The 16718-nt window shown below is 32.3% G+C and overlaps 1 protein-coding gene across 1 annotated transcript; it reads right to left on the minus strand.

Annotated features, from left to right (window-relative positions):
- Positions 1-12071: 12071 nt before the first annotated feature.
- Positions 12072-13052, minus strand: LOC136217463 (uncharacterized). Its single transcript, XM_066004063.1, has 6 exons — positions 12997-13052; positions 12740-12902; positions 12553-12660; positions 12331-12474; positions 12130-12250; positions 12072-12088 (listed from the first exon to the last, which is right to left on the minus strand). The coding sequence occupies exons 1-6, from the start codon at positions 13050-13052 to the stop codon at positions 12072-12074; spliced, it is 609 nt and encodes a 202-aa protein (XP_065860135.1).
- Positions 13053-16718: the final 3666 nt, after the last annotated feature.

A 16718-nucleotide genomic window follows, 5' to 3' on the forward strand; every position in this document is an offset into this window, starting at 1 on the left:
CATTTGGAAGTTTTGTGAAATAAACACAACTATCATATTGGCTCCTAAAATAACCATGCCCAATCATAAAGGAATCAAACCGCTTATACCACTGTCGAGGAGACTGCTTTAACCCATATAGTGATTTCTGCAACAAGCAAACATGATCTTCTTTGCCTTCGATTTCAAAACCTGCAGGTTGTTGCATATAGATTTTCTCCTCAAGTTCTCCATGTAAGAAGGCAGTTTTGACATCGAGTTGTTCCAACTCCAAATCATTTATAGCAACCAATGCAAGCAAAACACGAATAGAGCTATGTTTAACAATAGGAGAGAAACATCATTAAAATCAACTCCTTGTACCTGACTATAGCCCTTAGCTACCAATCGTGCCTTGTATCGAGCATCTTCAACACCCGAAATGCCATCTTTTCGTTTGAAGACCCATTTACAACCAATAATCTTCTTGTTCTTTGGCGGTTTCACCAATTCCCACGTTTTATTTTTGTGAAGAGATTCCACCTCCTCTTGCATGGCTATCAACCATTTTCCAGAATCATCACTGGATATGGCTTCTGAATATGTTGAAGGATCGCCAACTCCTTCAGTCTCTTGTGCAGCAACACAGGCAAAAGTGACATAATCTGCTAACCTTAGAGGCTGTTTTCTTTCTCTTTCTGGCCTGCTTCTAGCAACTGGATGCTCCTCTTCAATAGCTGTAGATTCTTCTACTTCGGCAGACTCTGTCAATTGTTCATTTAATGGAGAGAATGAGTTCTCCACCTCAACTTGAACCTCCACCTGCTTATCAGAATTTTGTATCTTGGTGTTAGAAGTGACTGAAGACTCATTTGGATTAAGCATGACAGATTCATTAAATACAACATTTCTACTGATTACAGATTTTGGTGACTTGGGATCAAGAAGCCAAACTTTATATCCCTTTACACCAGGAGGATAGCCGAGAAAAATGCCCTTTTTAGATCTGGGCTCCAACTTTCCATCATTCACATGAACATAAACAGGACATCCAAAAATCCTCAAATCAGAATAATCAGCAGGTTTTCCAGACCATACCTCTTCAGGAGTTTTACAATTAATTGAAGCAGACGGAGAACGATTCACTAAATGACAAGCTGTTAAAGCTGCTTCAGCCCAAAAATCTTGAGATAAGCCAGAATTTGATAACATACAACGAACCTTTTCCAACAGAGTTCTGTTCATCCGCTCAGCTACACCATTTTGTTATGGTGTTCCTGGAACTGTGAGATGTCTGGAGATGCCCATATCTTTACAAAATGTGTTGAATTCATCATTGCAAAATTCTAGACCATTATCAGTGCGAAGACGCTTGATCTTCTTACCAGTCTGGTTTTCCACCAAGGCCTTCCATTGCTTTAAAGTGGCAAAGGCCTCATTTTTCTCCTTCAAGAAATAAGCCCAAACCTTCCTGGAGTAATCATCAATGAAGGTAAGCATATATCGAGCACCACCTTTTGAAGGAACACGTGCAGGCCCCCATAGATCGGAATGGATATAATCCAAAGTGCATTTTGTTTGGTGAACACCAGTGTTGAAACTGACTCGTTTGTGTTTGCCAAAAATGCAATGCTCACAAAACTCCAACTTGGACGTATGTTGACCACAAAGGAGACCTCGTTGACTTAACATGGACAAGCCTTTCTCACTCATGTGGCCGAGCCTCATGTGCCACAATTTGGTAATGTCTAACTCCGGCATGGAAGAGGAAACTGTAGCAACACCCGTGGCTGTTGAACCTTGTAACACATACAATCTTCCAACTTTTCTGGCTTTCATTACGACTAGAGCACCTTTCAAAACCTTCAAGACTCCATCTCCACCAGAAAATCTACAATTATTATCATCTAAAGCAGATAAAGAGATAAGATTTTTCTTCATGTCGGGAACATACCGCACATCTGTCAAGGTTCTAACAATACCATCATGCATTTTGATTTTGACGGTACCAATACCAACAACTTTACAAGGAGAATCATTGCCCATTAACACAACTCATCTATTTACTGATTCATAAGAGGAGAACCAATCTCTATGAAGGCAAATGTGAAATGAGCAAGCAGAGTCAAGGATCCACCCTTGTCCAGATCTAGCACCATCGTCGGACACGGCATAGACTTCGTAATCTACTTCATCTTCAGCAACACTGGCTTCGGCATGATTGTCTTCTTTATGAACCTTTTCTTTATTTTTCTTCTGTAGCTTGAAACATTCAGCTTTGATGTGCCCTTTCTTTTTACAGTAATTGCATATCACATTACTGTATCTAGATTTTGATTTTGATCTGGATCGATTGTTGTTGTTGCTGCTGCTGGGATCTTTTGTAGAAGATCTCCCTCTAACAACCAGACTTTATGCAGGGCCATTTCTATCACCGGAAAGCTCTTTGTCTATCAGATCTTTTGAAAATAGACACCCTTTAACCTCATCTACAGTTAGAGTGCTTTTACTGTAGATCATAGTCTCTCGAAATTTTTTGAAAGACGGAGGTAAAGATCGTAACAACATGAGAGCTTTATCTTCTTCTTCATATTTAATATCTAAATTTTCCAGATCCAGCAAAATTGAACTGAAATTATCAAGGTGTGACTTTAGGGATGTACCTTCCGCCATATTGAGCATGTGAAGACGATGTTTCATAACAAGCTTGCTGGTGAGGTTTTTGGACATGTAGAGAGACTCAAGTTTCTCCCATAAGCCTTTAGGAGTCTTCTCATGGATGACTTCACGCAGGACCTCGTTCGACAAGCATAACTGAATGGCAGCTAGAGCTTTCTCCTCCATTTCTTGTTTCTTCTCCTTTGTTACCGTGGGGGGTAACTCATCTGCTAACACCTTGTTCAATCCGTTTTGTGTCAAAATAGCTTTCATCTTGACTTGTCATAAGGCAAAGCTGATAGTACAATCATACTTCTCGATATCAAATTATATTGTCGTCATAGTAGATCCCAAAATAAATATTAATTGGCTCTGATACCAATTTGTTAGGGAAAACCCCGCAGCGGAACGAAATATTTAATTTGGGTAAATAAATTGACAACAAAATAAAAGAAGAACAATAAAGTAAATGACACAAGGTTTTACGTGGTTCGGCGGTGTGCCTACTCCACGGGCGAAGGAGACCGAAAATTATTCCACTAGAGAGACAAAAGTGGTACAAAAGAATGGAGAAAATAACACTCAAACCCCTTAACCCCAATACACCCAAAACCTCACAATTCTCTCTTGGAGAATATCACTCAAAACTAGCAATCTAACATCAATTGCTAGGATGCTCAAACATATGCCAATGCATGGTATTTATAGGAAAATTTTGGGATGTGAATGGAAGAAATCAAAGTCAAAAATTACATGTGAACAAAGGGAAAAAGACTAATGTGAACTTTGACAAAATTGTATGGCTTGTGTTCAAAATTCAACACAATTTAATTTGAATGTTGAATTTCAAATCACATTCATACAATCCTGATGCTTAGATTTAATAAGTCTATATCTAACGGTGAATGAGAAAATTCACTTGCTTACTAAGGTGAGCATGTGAAAATTCCTGTGGAAATAAATAGAGGCCAAAGCAACTTTGGTTGAAATCTAGGGATCTCAATTCAAAATACTTCGATTGTTTAACCTCTAATCACCCGAGAAAGAATATAATAACTTCCACATTTTCCTCGACTAAAGGTCTGTATTTCGATGCCACATTAGTTTTTCCCATAGTAATTGATTAAAGGTTTGTGAAGGCTCTTTACTTATAAACTAGTGACAATTCTAATTTATTTCTTATGTGGGATGTGGAAATTTAATTTCCTTTTATACTCTTCAAAACCATTTTAAGTGGTTCATTTTGAGCATCAATTTCGCATTCAGCCTTGTCCATTTTGAGTTTATAATATACCGTTAAAAAGATCTCATTGCATGAGGAGGAGGAAGAATGGAAGAAGGAGATAGAAAGAAAAATAATAATAATAAAAATTCGTTTTTCCCATAATGCTCATATGCCACATCAGTATTTTAACAGAATTTCGGCTGTTTCCTTTATTTGCCTATAACGGTGACAACCACAAGATTGTGTTTGCAAAAAAAAGTTTCACAAATACCACATCACAAATCGACCAAACCACATGGTACTTTTTTTTTATAATTAACCCTTATTTTTATCTACAGGGTCTGTTTAGAACTCTAATTCTACTTTTACCATTCCATTGATTATGTCGATGTAATTATTGACTATTAATAAATCTTCCTTTAAAGAAACCGATTTCTTATTAAATTTCCATCAATTTTTTAAGAGAAAATTATAAAAATGGGTCAAATGGGAGGTCCATTTACATATTTAACCCATTTACTCAACCTACTACATATCTAGACTGATTTTGTGTGACTTTCTCATAATACCTCTAACATTCCCATTTCTCCTTACGCAAACGTTCTCTCCCCTCTTCTCCTTGGGTGCGCGAACGGCTGTTGGCTCCTCCATTAATGATTCAAAGACTTTTGATCTTCCTATCTTCCTTTAAATTGCACGAAATCTGCACCTTTTTGCCAAATCACAATGAATTTCTCTTTTTTCTCTCTTCATCTCTTGATTCTGCAACTTCCTAGTCCTAGAAAACGAAGTCATCGTTTTTCTTCCTGTTCCTGCTCGTTACTTGGTTTCTTTCTTCTTGTTACCATCAAAGAAATGGTTATTCTACGTTATTTCCATCATTTTTCTCAGTTTATCATATTGTTATTGTCGCTTTTAAGGGTGAAAGGTGCGAAAAATGTAAGTATCTGTTGTTTTTTCATTAATACACTTCGCGTAGTCGATGATTTCGCGAAGATCTGCGAAGAGAAAGAGCCTGAAACATGACGATCTACTTCGTGAATCGATTAGTTCGCGAAGTCTGCAAGTAGAAAAGTTCATGATTTCCCTCGCAGACTTCGTGAAAGCATCGATATGCGACTTAGATCGTCACGATTCAGACCTCGCATACCTCGTGAAAAACATCGATTAGCGAAGTAAAATCACCTCTTTCCCTGCACATTGACATTCGCATGCTTCGCTAATCCTCATTTCGCGAAGCCAAAATGGTCTTTTTCCCTGTCTAACATGATTAATTTTTTCTAAAGGTGGTTGATTACATAACAGCCTTTTCTAGAAGGCGGCGTCCTCGGATGCAGGGGAGATGACTTTCCTTCATGTATAGGGAGAAATTTCCCTCAAGATTGGCACATTCACTTTAAAATGGTTGGTTAGGAGAGATTGTGCCAATCTTGGTGTGCACCATGGGAAACGTCCATCCCAAAAGGTCTGGACTTCCATTTCTCATCCCAAAAGGTCTGGACTTCCTGTAGAGAGAGAAATTACTCATCCACTTTAAAATTGGTACCGGATTAGTCAGGTTCATTTTGAAGTGATTTGTTAGGAGTTTATTGTAGCAATCTTGTTATAAATTTTGATAATGTTATGATTTTAATGTTGTTATTGTGGCAATCTTGTTGCAAATTTTGATAATGTTATGATTTTAATGTTAGAATCCGTTGTTGTTTGACATTTTTTGTTATATACCACTTTGCGAATTAGCTTCAAAACACATCCAGGCTTCGCATATGCTAATTAAATTCATCAAGAAAACCAAACATTAGCTTCGTATGCTTCACATATGCTAATTAAATTCATCAATTAAACCCAAACATTAGCTTCGCAGGCTTCGTATAATATCGAATCTGCGAAGTCAGACGGGAGGGAGCGAGACGCGCGTAAATATTGAGGGTATTATGGGAAAGTCACACAAAATCAGTCTATATATGTAGTAGGTTGAGTAAATAGGTTAAATATGTAAATGAGCCTCCCATTTGACTTAGTTTTGTAATTTTCCTATTTTTTAATGGAAAAGAAATTCCAGCAAACTAAAGCTTGAGAAATTGAGAAAAAATAAAAATAAAATTATAAATCTTTATTTCACCTTTAATAGGTTCATTTAAATACGTACCTTATTTATAAGGATAACATATACAATAAAATCTCTATAAATTAATAATATTGGGACCATGAAATTTTATTAATTTATAGAGTTATTAATTAATAGATAAATTAATAATTATTAATTTATAGAGTGATTTTAATTTTTTTTAAAATAAATTTTAAATTACTAATTTAAATAAAGTTTGTATCTAAAATCAATAAACAAATAAAATTAAATTTGCATTATATAAGTTAATTGAACTTGGAAGTTCATTGTATTTATGCTAAAAACATTCAATGTATCATGGTTAATGAATTACTATATAAATTTACATGGAGTGTTGTTTCAAATCATACCAAAAATGGCTTCTCATCCAAAAGGTGTCAATAAATCAACCATGACCGATCACAAAAATGAAAACAATGAATGCATACAAGTCCAATGTTTAGAAGAAATTGTATCGAGCGTTATGCAAAATTCAATTGAGGATGAAGCTATGGATGATTCGGTACCTTTGAGAACAGTCAGAAGAAAGAAAGCAATTATAGCATCATCCACTCTTTACAATTTTTTATTACAATTTGACAAGGATACATCGGAACTTTTGAATTCACTGATAATAGTTAGAGATGAAATTCAACTAGATTTAAATTTCAAGAAAAAACAAAATACTATAGATTCATATTTTGCTAAATTATCCTAAGTATGTATATCTATATATATTTCACATATTTATTTGAGAAATTATTAATTTATAGAGGTAGTAATACAATGTATTTATAAAAGGTTGTTCCAGAAAATTATTATCTTATTTATTTATTAAAATTGATCATTTTTTGAACTGGCCCAAGTCGGGATCAGAAGAAATTATTATTTTAAAGAGTTTATTAATTTATCGAGTATTAATTTATAGAGGTTTTACTGTATATATTAAATTTGAGACTGTCTTATATGGATGACAATAGTAAGAAAACTATTTTTGTGACAATACTTTTTGAAGTTGGTTTAAAAAGCAGATTCTTCCATAAAGGCTTAATACATTAGTTGCTTTTTGAATTTATCCAAAATGATTGATTGATCCCTTTAACTTATATATTGTCTCATTAGTTTCCTAAACTTATTTAAGGTGTCATGATTAAATCACTAAATCTATAAAAACGCTATAAAAATGTATAAAATAGAAAGTTAATTTGTTTTAAGTCTTTAAAATCACAAATTAGGTCTTTATTTTTTAAGTTATGAATTTTTTTTATGGATTTTTACAAATTACAATTTATATTACTTTAAACAAGATCAATGGCAAATGGATCATTGTAAGCAAGTTCAAAGGATCAATAGAATACTTTAAACAAATTCATGGGCAAATGGATCATTGTGAGCACTTATTACATATCTAGACTGTTTTTGTGTGACTTTCTCATAATACCTTTAACCTTTCATCTTCCCCCTTCCCCTTTCTCTTACTTACGCGAACGATTTCTCTTCCCAGACTTTTGATCTTCCTTTCTTCCTTTATATTTCGCGAAATTTGCACCATTTCTTTTCATCATAATGTCTTTCTCTTTTTCCTCTCTTCATCTCTTGTTAGTTTAAACAAATATACCACTTTAAACAAAACGTCTTGTTAGTTTTCTGAATTTATTTAAAATAATACGATTAATTTCCTAAATTAATGTATTAAAAAGATTGAATTTGGACAAATTAAAATGTATCTTACTTTAAACAAGCTCATGGGCTAATAAATCACTGTAAGCAAGTCTACGAGATGAATGAATGAATGAATTCGATCCACCACTGTTAAATATAAGGGTTAAGGACAAAAATACCTTAACATTTTGGGCCAGGAACAATTTTACCCCTAACGTTGGAATCCAAGATCAATTTTACCCCTAACATTAATAAATTGGGTCAATTTGAGAAATAATTCATCAAACTGCCTTCTCGGTCATGAATCTTGTCATCTACACTTCATACGTGTGTCATTTTATCAGTAACAAATCACAAACATACAATGGGATGTGAAAAAATAAAAAAATATACTGTTTTTTTTTGTACGAATTAGACAAAAGAATTCAAAAAATTTATCGAATTTATAAATATTAATCTCAAATTCTATTAGTAAATTATAAAAAACATGAAATTCTTTTTATAGAACGAATTGTTATGCAATTGGTGCATAATAAGAAACAAAAATATCTGTATTTTATAATAGTGTCTGAAATTAACTCAATTTATTAACGTTAGGGATAAAATTGCTCTTGACTTCCAACGTTATGAGTAAAATTGCACCATTTTAGATGTTTGGGGTAAAATTGCTCCTGACCCAAAACGTTAGGGGTATTTTTGCACCTTAACCCTAAATATAAACTTATTAAATTTAAACCCTATGATAATTTTAATCCCATTCAAAAATTCTTTAAACAAATTAAGAAAATCAACATGTGACTTTAAATAAATTTAATATGAGTTTTTTTTAAACATGACAATTATCGTGTTTCGTGTCAAAATCGTGTTATTTCATATTTATGATCCATATGGTTTTATATGTTATAAATGCTAGAAAAATTTATTTTCATATCAATCGTTCGTGTCAGTCGGGTTGGCTCTGTAATCGTGTTTTCGTGTCAGAAATTGCCATCCCTAATTATATATATATATATATATATATATATATATATATATATACATAGGGGTGAGATCCAGCGTGACAAGGGCTTAAGTTGTGACAAGGAGCTTATTGTGTGACACAACAAAACTACGTCGTTTTGGCAATAAAATTCAAACAAAAAACACGCGTCAATTCTCCTCTGTTCTTCACAGGAAAAACGCGCGAATCAAACTCATTCTTCAACATTCTTGATCGATTTTCTTCTCTCACAATCATCGATCGATTTCTAACTAAGATTAAACTCTGATTTTCTTCTCCGTTGAATTATCGATCAATTTCCTACTATCAACATTACTGATCGATTCTCTTGACATCAACATTATCGATTGATTTCTCATCTGTATTCATGTAATTCAATCTGAATATGGAATACGAACAACAAAATATGGAATCTGAAGACAACAATCAGTGCAATATGGCACAGACCACAACATCATCTCCAGGTATTTTGCTTATATCTGAAACTTTACATTTATCTGATATATATGGATTTGTTGATAATAGATTTATCTGAAATTTATCTGATATATATGGATTTCTTTATAATAGTTGTTCTAAACTTATTCTCAGACTTGATAATAGCTTTCTTACACTAATGAGCAAACAAAAACTGTACTGTAAATTCTAACAAATTGTAATTCTTGTTCCATGTGAATATATCATTTGTTCCATATTAATATATTATTTGTTCAAACTAGATATACTAATTGTTCCGAACTAATGTACCATTTGTTCAAAGTACATATTTGTCCTAATCTCAACTCTCTTACCTGTTTTGTAGATTTGCTTTCGCCTAGTTACTCTTCTACTGCAATTGTACCTTACACACCAGAAGTAATCACAAGACTCAGCCCTAACGGAACAAAAATATGGATTCCTAATTGTTCAAATGAGTTAAAACCTGCTCTTGGAATGATATTTGAGAATTATAATAAAGCTCAAGAATTCTACAAATCATATGCATGTGCTGCTGGATTTAATAGTAGGATATCAACTTCAAGAAAGAAACAAGGTGTTATAAATGAACAATTTTTTGTATGCAATAAAGAAGGTTACAAATATCACAAAAGAAAAGCAACATCCAGTGATATAAAAACCAGAAAAAGGACACTCAGTCGCGTATGATGCAGTGCTAAAATGATTATCAAACTTTCCGAAAATGGAAACTATGAAGTGACACAGTTTAAAGAAGAACATAATCATCTTCTATACACTCCAGGATGTGTACAATATCAAAAAGAGGGCAGGAACATGAACCTTCTACTGAAAAAGATGGTAGTTAATAATGCAAATGTAAAAAATCTTCTTCATAATAGTTATGCATTATAAATAAAGTATTCTGTTTACTTATAGAATTTTACTCATTTCATCTAAAAATAAATAAATTCTGATTTGGTTGAACAGATGAATGTTGGTCCTCTAAGAACTTATAGACAAGCAAATGAACTTTATGGAGGATATGAAAATATTGGTGCATCGAAGATAGATTTTAAAAACTTCCAGAGAGACTTGAAAGCATATATTAAGGATTCAGATGCACAAATGTTTGTAGATAATTTTCAGAAAAAAAGGAGTTATGGAGTGCATTATTTTTCGAATTTGAAGTAGATCAATAAGGCAGACTCTGTAGAGCTTTATGGGCAGATCCTGTGTGTATCAAAAACTACGCTCTTTATGGTGATATGGTCTCATTTGACACAACCTATAGCACAAACAGGTACTACATAATAATCTTTGGCATAAAATTATTGCTTTCTGCCATTAATATACTGATTTTGAAACAAAAAAATTGTATCATGGGCAGATCCGAAATAAATATTACATTGTTCCATCAGAATAGTTACATTCTTTTTATTTCCTCTAATGTGATCTAAACTCATTTTCCATTACAACATAATTAGAACTATGTTCCAAGTAAATTTGTTTAATAAAATGATGTTTATTAAATGACTAATGTATATAAGGTGGTTGTGAGTGTGAACCATTGGATATGCTCTTATATTGATCCAAACGTATACATAAATTGTACAAATTCTTTAATATAACTATATCATTTGTTCCAACTTAATGTACAATTAAGTGGTTGTGAGTATTGAAAAATGTTGTATACTGAATTCTACCAAATTGTACCACTTGTTCCATGTAACTATATCATTTGTTCCGAAATAATGAACCATTTGTTCCATTCCATGAACTGTATTGTTCAATCCGAATACATATGTTGTTCCGGAATAAATATTACATTGTTCCATCAGAAATAGTTACATTCTATTTATTTGCTTTAATGTGATCTAAACTCATTTTCCATTACAACATAATTAGTACTATGTTCCAACACAAATTGTTTAATAAAATGATGTTTATTAAATGGCTAATGTATATAAGGTGGTTGTGAGTGTGAACCATTGGATATGCTCTTATATTAATCCAAAGATATACATAAATTGTACAAATTCTTTAATAAAACTATATCATTTGTTCCAACTTAATGTACCATTAAGTGGTTGTAAGTATTGAAAAATGCTGTATACTGAATTCTACCAAATTGTACCACTTGTTCCATGTAACTATATCATTTGTTCCGAACTAATGAACCATTTGTTCCATTCCATGAACTGTATTGTTCAATCCGATTACATATGTTGTTCCGGAATAAATATTACGTTGATCAATCAAAAATATTTACATTCTTTTTATTTACTATAATGTGATCTAAAATCATTTACTATTCAAATATAATTAGTACTATGTTCCAACACAATTTGTTTAATCAAATGATGTTTTATTAAATGGATGATATATATAAAGTGGTTGTGAGTATGAACCATTGGATATGCTTTTATATTGATCCAAAAGTATACATAAATTGTACAAATTGTTTAATATAACTATAACATTTGTTTCAACTTAATGTACCATTAAGTGGTTGTGAGTATAGAAAAAAGGCTGTGGATAAATTCTACAAAATTTTACGACTTGTTCAATGTAATTATATAGTTTGTTCCGAATTAATATACCATTTGTTCAAAATAAATGTAACGTCTGTTCCAAATGAATTATATATGCTAAATATTGAGTAAATTGACATCTGTTAAGAATAAACAAACATAATTTGAAAAACCTTTTTAAATATAAAATTTTATATACAAATTCTAAAGTATATTTACAAATTCTAAAATATATTTACAAATTTAACATAAAAAAATATGCTATTCTAAATTTAATCCAGCTCCAACAACCAATTCTTTTGACTTCTCATCAATTTCTTCAATAAGTTGATTTATTGGATTCAAAAGAATGCTCCAGCAATAAAAAATTCTAAGCTTTCTAAAGTCTTTTCCCTGCAAAAAAAATGATATAATAAAATAGAATAATAGTAATACAAACTGTTACATAAAGAATTTACAAGATATACCTTAGAATTCTTTGTCAATCCAATATTACACTCCTTCACACTCTGACCAATGTATGTTTCCATATGCTTCAAAAGAAAAATACCACAATCATTGTGTTTATTATTGCTTCTCCACTTCATCCTCAGGATTTGCACTTTGTATGCACACATTTGTTTTAATGAAGAAGCATCATTTTTTAAAACAAAATGAGCATAGGATTTTAACTACAACAAACAAATCAGAAAATATGTTATCACATATACAAAAAAAAACAAAGAATGAAATAAATCAAGTTACAACATACCAATTGTTCTGGACAATCATCATACTTATCAGCATGACTGATTTTTCGAGGGAGTGTCATATTATCCAATATTTCAACAGACTTTGAAAGATTGTTGACAACAATCAGATAAAAATGTCCATGAGAAATAACAGGGAAAAACACCTAATAAACACCAAAAAACATTAGTATCTCAATACATTTAACAGTATTCAACAGCTGCTGTTCCACCATAAAACTTACCAATTCAACATCAGCCAAGTTTTTAAATTTGAAAAAAGAAAGTTCATTCTGAAGCCTTTCCTTAAAATTATATTCTCTTGATCTACTAGCTCCAGAAAACAGAAGAGTCTACAAAATAATCAAAACAACATTTAGCAAAACAATTATTAACAGAATGAAAACAAAAATACAAAGTTAGGAAACATACAAAAGGATATGTACTGAAAAAAAATCTTTTCGGTTTTCCATTATATTTCTTCAATTCTTCAGTGTTTAAAATTGAACTCCAAGCATCCGCAATATTATTGACAATATGATCATGACCAGACATTGATAAAATCTCCCATTTATCAATAAAGGTTTGTCCATCACTGAAAAATACATCACTTCAAAACAAGGAAAAAAACTATCAGTATATGCCAAAATAACATATAAATTCATATAACAAACATAACTTCAACTTACCTGCTTAAAACAGGACTCATTGCAAATTCAACAATCCTCTTTTTACGACTATCCATGTTATCCAACAACTTTGGATGCCGAGAAATAAAAGGAGAACGGAGGTACTTAGATTCCTTAACAATCCTCCTTACACGACCTCCTCCACCATTTTCATTATCAAGACCATATCTCAAAATAATATCTCCCAAATCTCGACGTAATTCATTCATCACATCTACACCGTAAGATGACCTCCTAGCATACTTATCCCACTAAAAAACATATCACAATTAAAATAATGCATCAAAACTATAACTTCAAAATGTCATATATTAAAACTCATTGTTCCAAAAATAAACACCAATTGTTCAAAGAAAAAACACCAATTGTTCAAAGAATAAACACTTACAATATTGTCAATTTTCAACACCTTCTCAGACACTATATCATCCATATACTTCATTACATAATACCCACAGCTTTTTGTATCTTTCTGAGATGGAATATTCTGCAAAATAAAACACAAACAACTTAAAAAAAATAAAAAAAAATACACAAATATACATATAAATTAAACACGTACCACAGGGCAAATCCATTTTACAAAACCTTCTCATGATAAAAAGAAATAATAGATCTGCAAAACAAATTCATATATATGTCAAACTATTGCATTCAATAAATAAAATACATTATAAAAGAGCATTTGATTATTAAACATACTCATCAACAACATATCTCCATTGATCATTTTCCAAACCCAAACGAGTTTTCAATGGATCCAAAAGAAAAACACGTTTCCGCTCAAGATCAACGACAGTCAAAGTCCAATGATAACTGAAGAAAACAAACACATTAGTAAAACTATAATACATTATTAAACAAAAAAAAATCATCAGTATAGACAAATAATGCATACTCTTTGTTTCGCGGTATCAGATACAAACATTTGTTACCGGACTGTTCATATCTCTCAGTCAAAAACTTGATCTTCTCCCCAATCTTATGAACTCTTTCAATATGATTAGTTATGTTTGGATCAACAAGGGAGAAGGTGGTATCCAATCTATCATTATTCACAATCACATCATAAAGGTGCCTGTAGAAAACACACACGAAACATATACAGTAAACATGCCATTCAAAAAAATAAAACAATATAACCACTAATACAAACATGCAATTATAGATAAAAAAATACCTCATGTAATACAAAATTGGGCCACAGCCTATTGGAGCTAGATCAGCCAATTCACGAATATCCTTCCTCAATATAACTGCTTTCACCGGATGACCAAAAATGTAATCTTCAAACGTGGTAAAAACTGTCCTCCCATTACATAAATAATTGTTAGCCCATCTACACATATCGGCAAATTCATCTGGAACATCTCCAGGCAAACACTCCAAGTCTATATCATCATCAGAATCAGAATCAGACGTCTCTGACTCAATCGCATCATCGATATCACTGGTGAAAATATAAAACAACTCAAATATATAAAAAAAAAAATGTTCCACACATAAACAATAAAGGTTCCAAAAAACGGAACCATTTGTTCAATAAAATAATAACTTACACAATTTCATCAGCAGGATCAACAAACTCATCCCCTTCATCTTGATTTACACAAACTAAAGGACCAGCCCCAGAAACTATATCAGCAACCCTAAAAACAAAAAAAAAACATCAATTAAGCCACAAATATTAAATGACATGTTCCAAAACAAAAAACAGGAATTATTCAAATATAAATAAATTACATTTCAGATGAAACAGATTGATCAGCTACAGACTGGCTTAACTGTTGGTCCCTAGTAATTAGTTCCAAGGGGGTGTTAGGAACTAATGTAACTTTTTCGGCTTTTAATTATACTGACTTAATGTTATTTTAAGAGTTTGATAACTCAGCGTGTTGGTCAGCACGGCCGATTAATTAGTCAAACATTTTTAGTTCTATGCTGACTAAGACTGCTTGACCTGAGAGTTGGGAATTGACACTTGAAAGGTCAGCTTCCAACTCAGCACTCATATTTACTCAGTTTCAGTTTTAACAATTTATAAGCTGAGTAAATTTCACAAGCAACACATGCACACATATATATATATATATTGAGAGAAAGAGTTTAGAAGTTACTCAGCACGACTTATCCTGGTTCGGCCTCTCTGCCTACGTCCAGTCCCCAGTTCCTCCTGGGATTTTCAATCCAATACTGAGCTCTTTCAAGGTAGAGCACAAACCCTTTACAAGGCAGTGAGTATGCAAGAGTACGTCCTCTATTCGTCTACTCAGCTCCTACTAAGTACTACAACCCATCACTTAGATTTTTCTACCACTGAATACTTACAACCAAGTACCCAGCTCAACACTCTCAATATTCCTATTGATTACACACTTGTTCCTTTTCAACTAAAGAACACCTTAGATGATTACAAAACAATCAATCTAGCATTTACACAGAGAATAGAAAAGTTGGTGTAAGATCTTTTTGTATTTGAGTGCTTTGAAGATTTTCTCTCTTGTATTTTTCTTTTGATACTTCGGCAAATGGTCCAAGAACTATCATTGTTCTTTTATAGATGAATTTCTGAAGATTGGATCATTTGAGATGATTTAGCCGTTAAGTCCAAAACGGCTCTTTTAGCAGACAGCTTCTGGTCAGCTTCAGTCTGTTCCGCCATTCCCTTTCTCTGTTTTCTTTAGGCGTCAGGTTTTATCTTCTTGCATCAGACTTGTCTTTTTGTGCCAGTTGTCTTTTACCAATAATCCATAGACCCATGTTTCTTGGAATTAGTCTTCTGTGTATTTTCGAGGCTTTAATTATTGGTGCAGAAGTTTGACAGACTTTGTCCTTTAGTTGAACGGATCTTTCATGATGTCCTGACTGTCACTCAGCTTCATTCGTTATCTTTTAATTTTCATGCTGAGTTCCTTCTTAGTCAGTTTCGTTCTGTTTATTCAATTCTGAAAGTCTTCTAATTTGGTCAGCTTCGTTCTGGCAACTTTGAAGGAAGCTTCTGATGCTGAGTTCTACTTCACTCAGCTTCTATTCTTTCATGCTGAGTTCCGTTCCACTAAGCTTTGGCTTATGCTGTTTTGACCTGTCTAACTTTATATATATATTTGCACTCAATATTGAACAAACACATTAGTACAATTAAATCAAAGTATTTAAATTTAATTGCCTCTTAATCATGGATGATTTTGTCAAATCAAAATCTTGTGGAAAGGTGTTTCAATAAACTCCCCCATTTTGATGTTGGCAAAATACATAATTATGGAACTCAGTTATAAGTTACCCCATGATTGATATTTTTGAAATGACTCCCTCGTAAGGGTTGCACATATTGTCTTAACTTAATTCTAAACCTTCCAATATTTAATTGAATTAACCTCAAGACATTTGTGTATACTGACTTAGTTTAATGTTGGATTTTTCAAGATCTGAACTTCTTGAATTTATGTCAGCTTTCAAAAATATTAGAAGTATGTTGTTACTCAGTTTATTACCTAAGTATTTTAGTGTTAATGTATACTGAGTATGTTTTACTTCTTAATTTGTTTGTTCAATTTTATCGACTATATTGAGAAAATAGTACTTGACATAGATTAAACAAAAAAGATAAAGCAAAAACATATATGAAAGTTTCTATGCTAAGTTCTAAACATTTACTAGACTATATCTAGTTCTGCTTCTTCTGAGCTTGATGGTCAGCTTGAGCTATTCCTTTGCCTTTGTCT

This window comes from Euphorbia lathyris, chromosome 2 (assembly GCF_963576675.1).
Source record: "Euphorbia lathyris chromosome 2, ddEupLath1.1, whole genome shotgun sequence".
NCBI lineage: Eukaryota > Viridiplantae > Streptophyta > Magnoliopsida > Malpighiales > Euphorbiaceae > Euphorbia > Euphorbia lathyris.

Bases quoted from the DNA above. Each gene is read 5' to 3' on its own strand.
- LOC136217463 (XM_066004063.1), bottom strand. From the start codon at position 13,052: ATGGATAGTCGTAAAAAGAGGATTGTTGAATTTGCAATGAGTCCTGTT. The intron at 12,903-12,996 runs GTAAGTTGAAGT...TGTATTTTTCAG, and splicing joins ATGAGTCCTGTTTTAAGCAG to TGATGGACAAACCTTTATTG. The intron at 12,475-12,552 runs GTAAGTTTTATG...GGTGTTTATTAG, and splicing joins ACTTGGCTGATGTTGAATTG to GTGTTTTTCCCTGTTATTTC.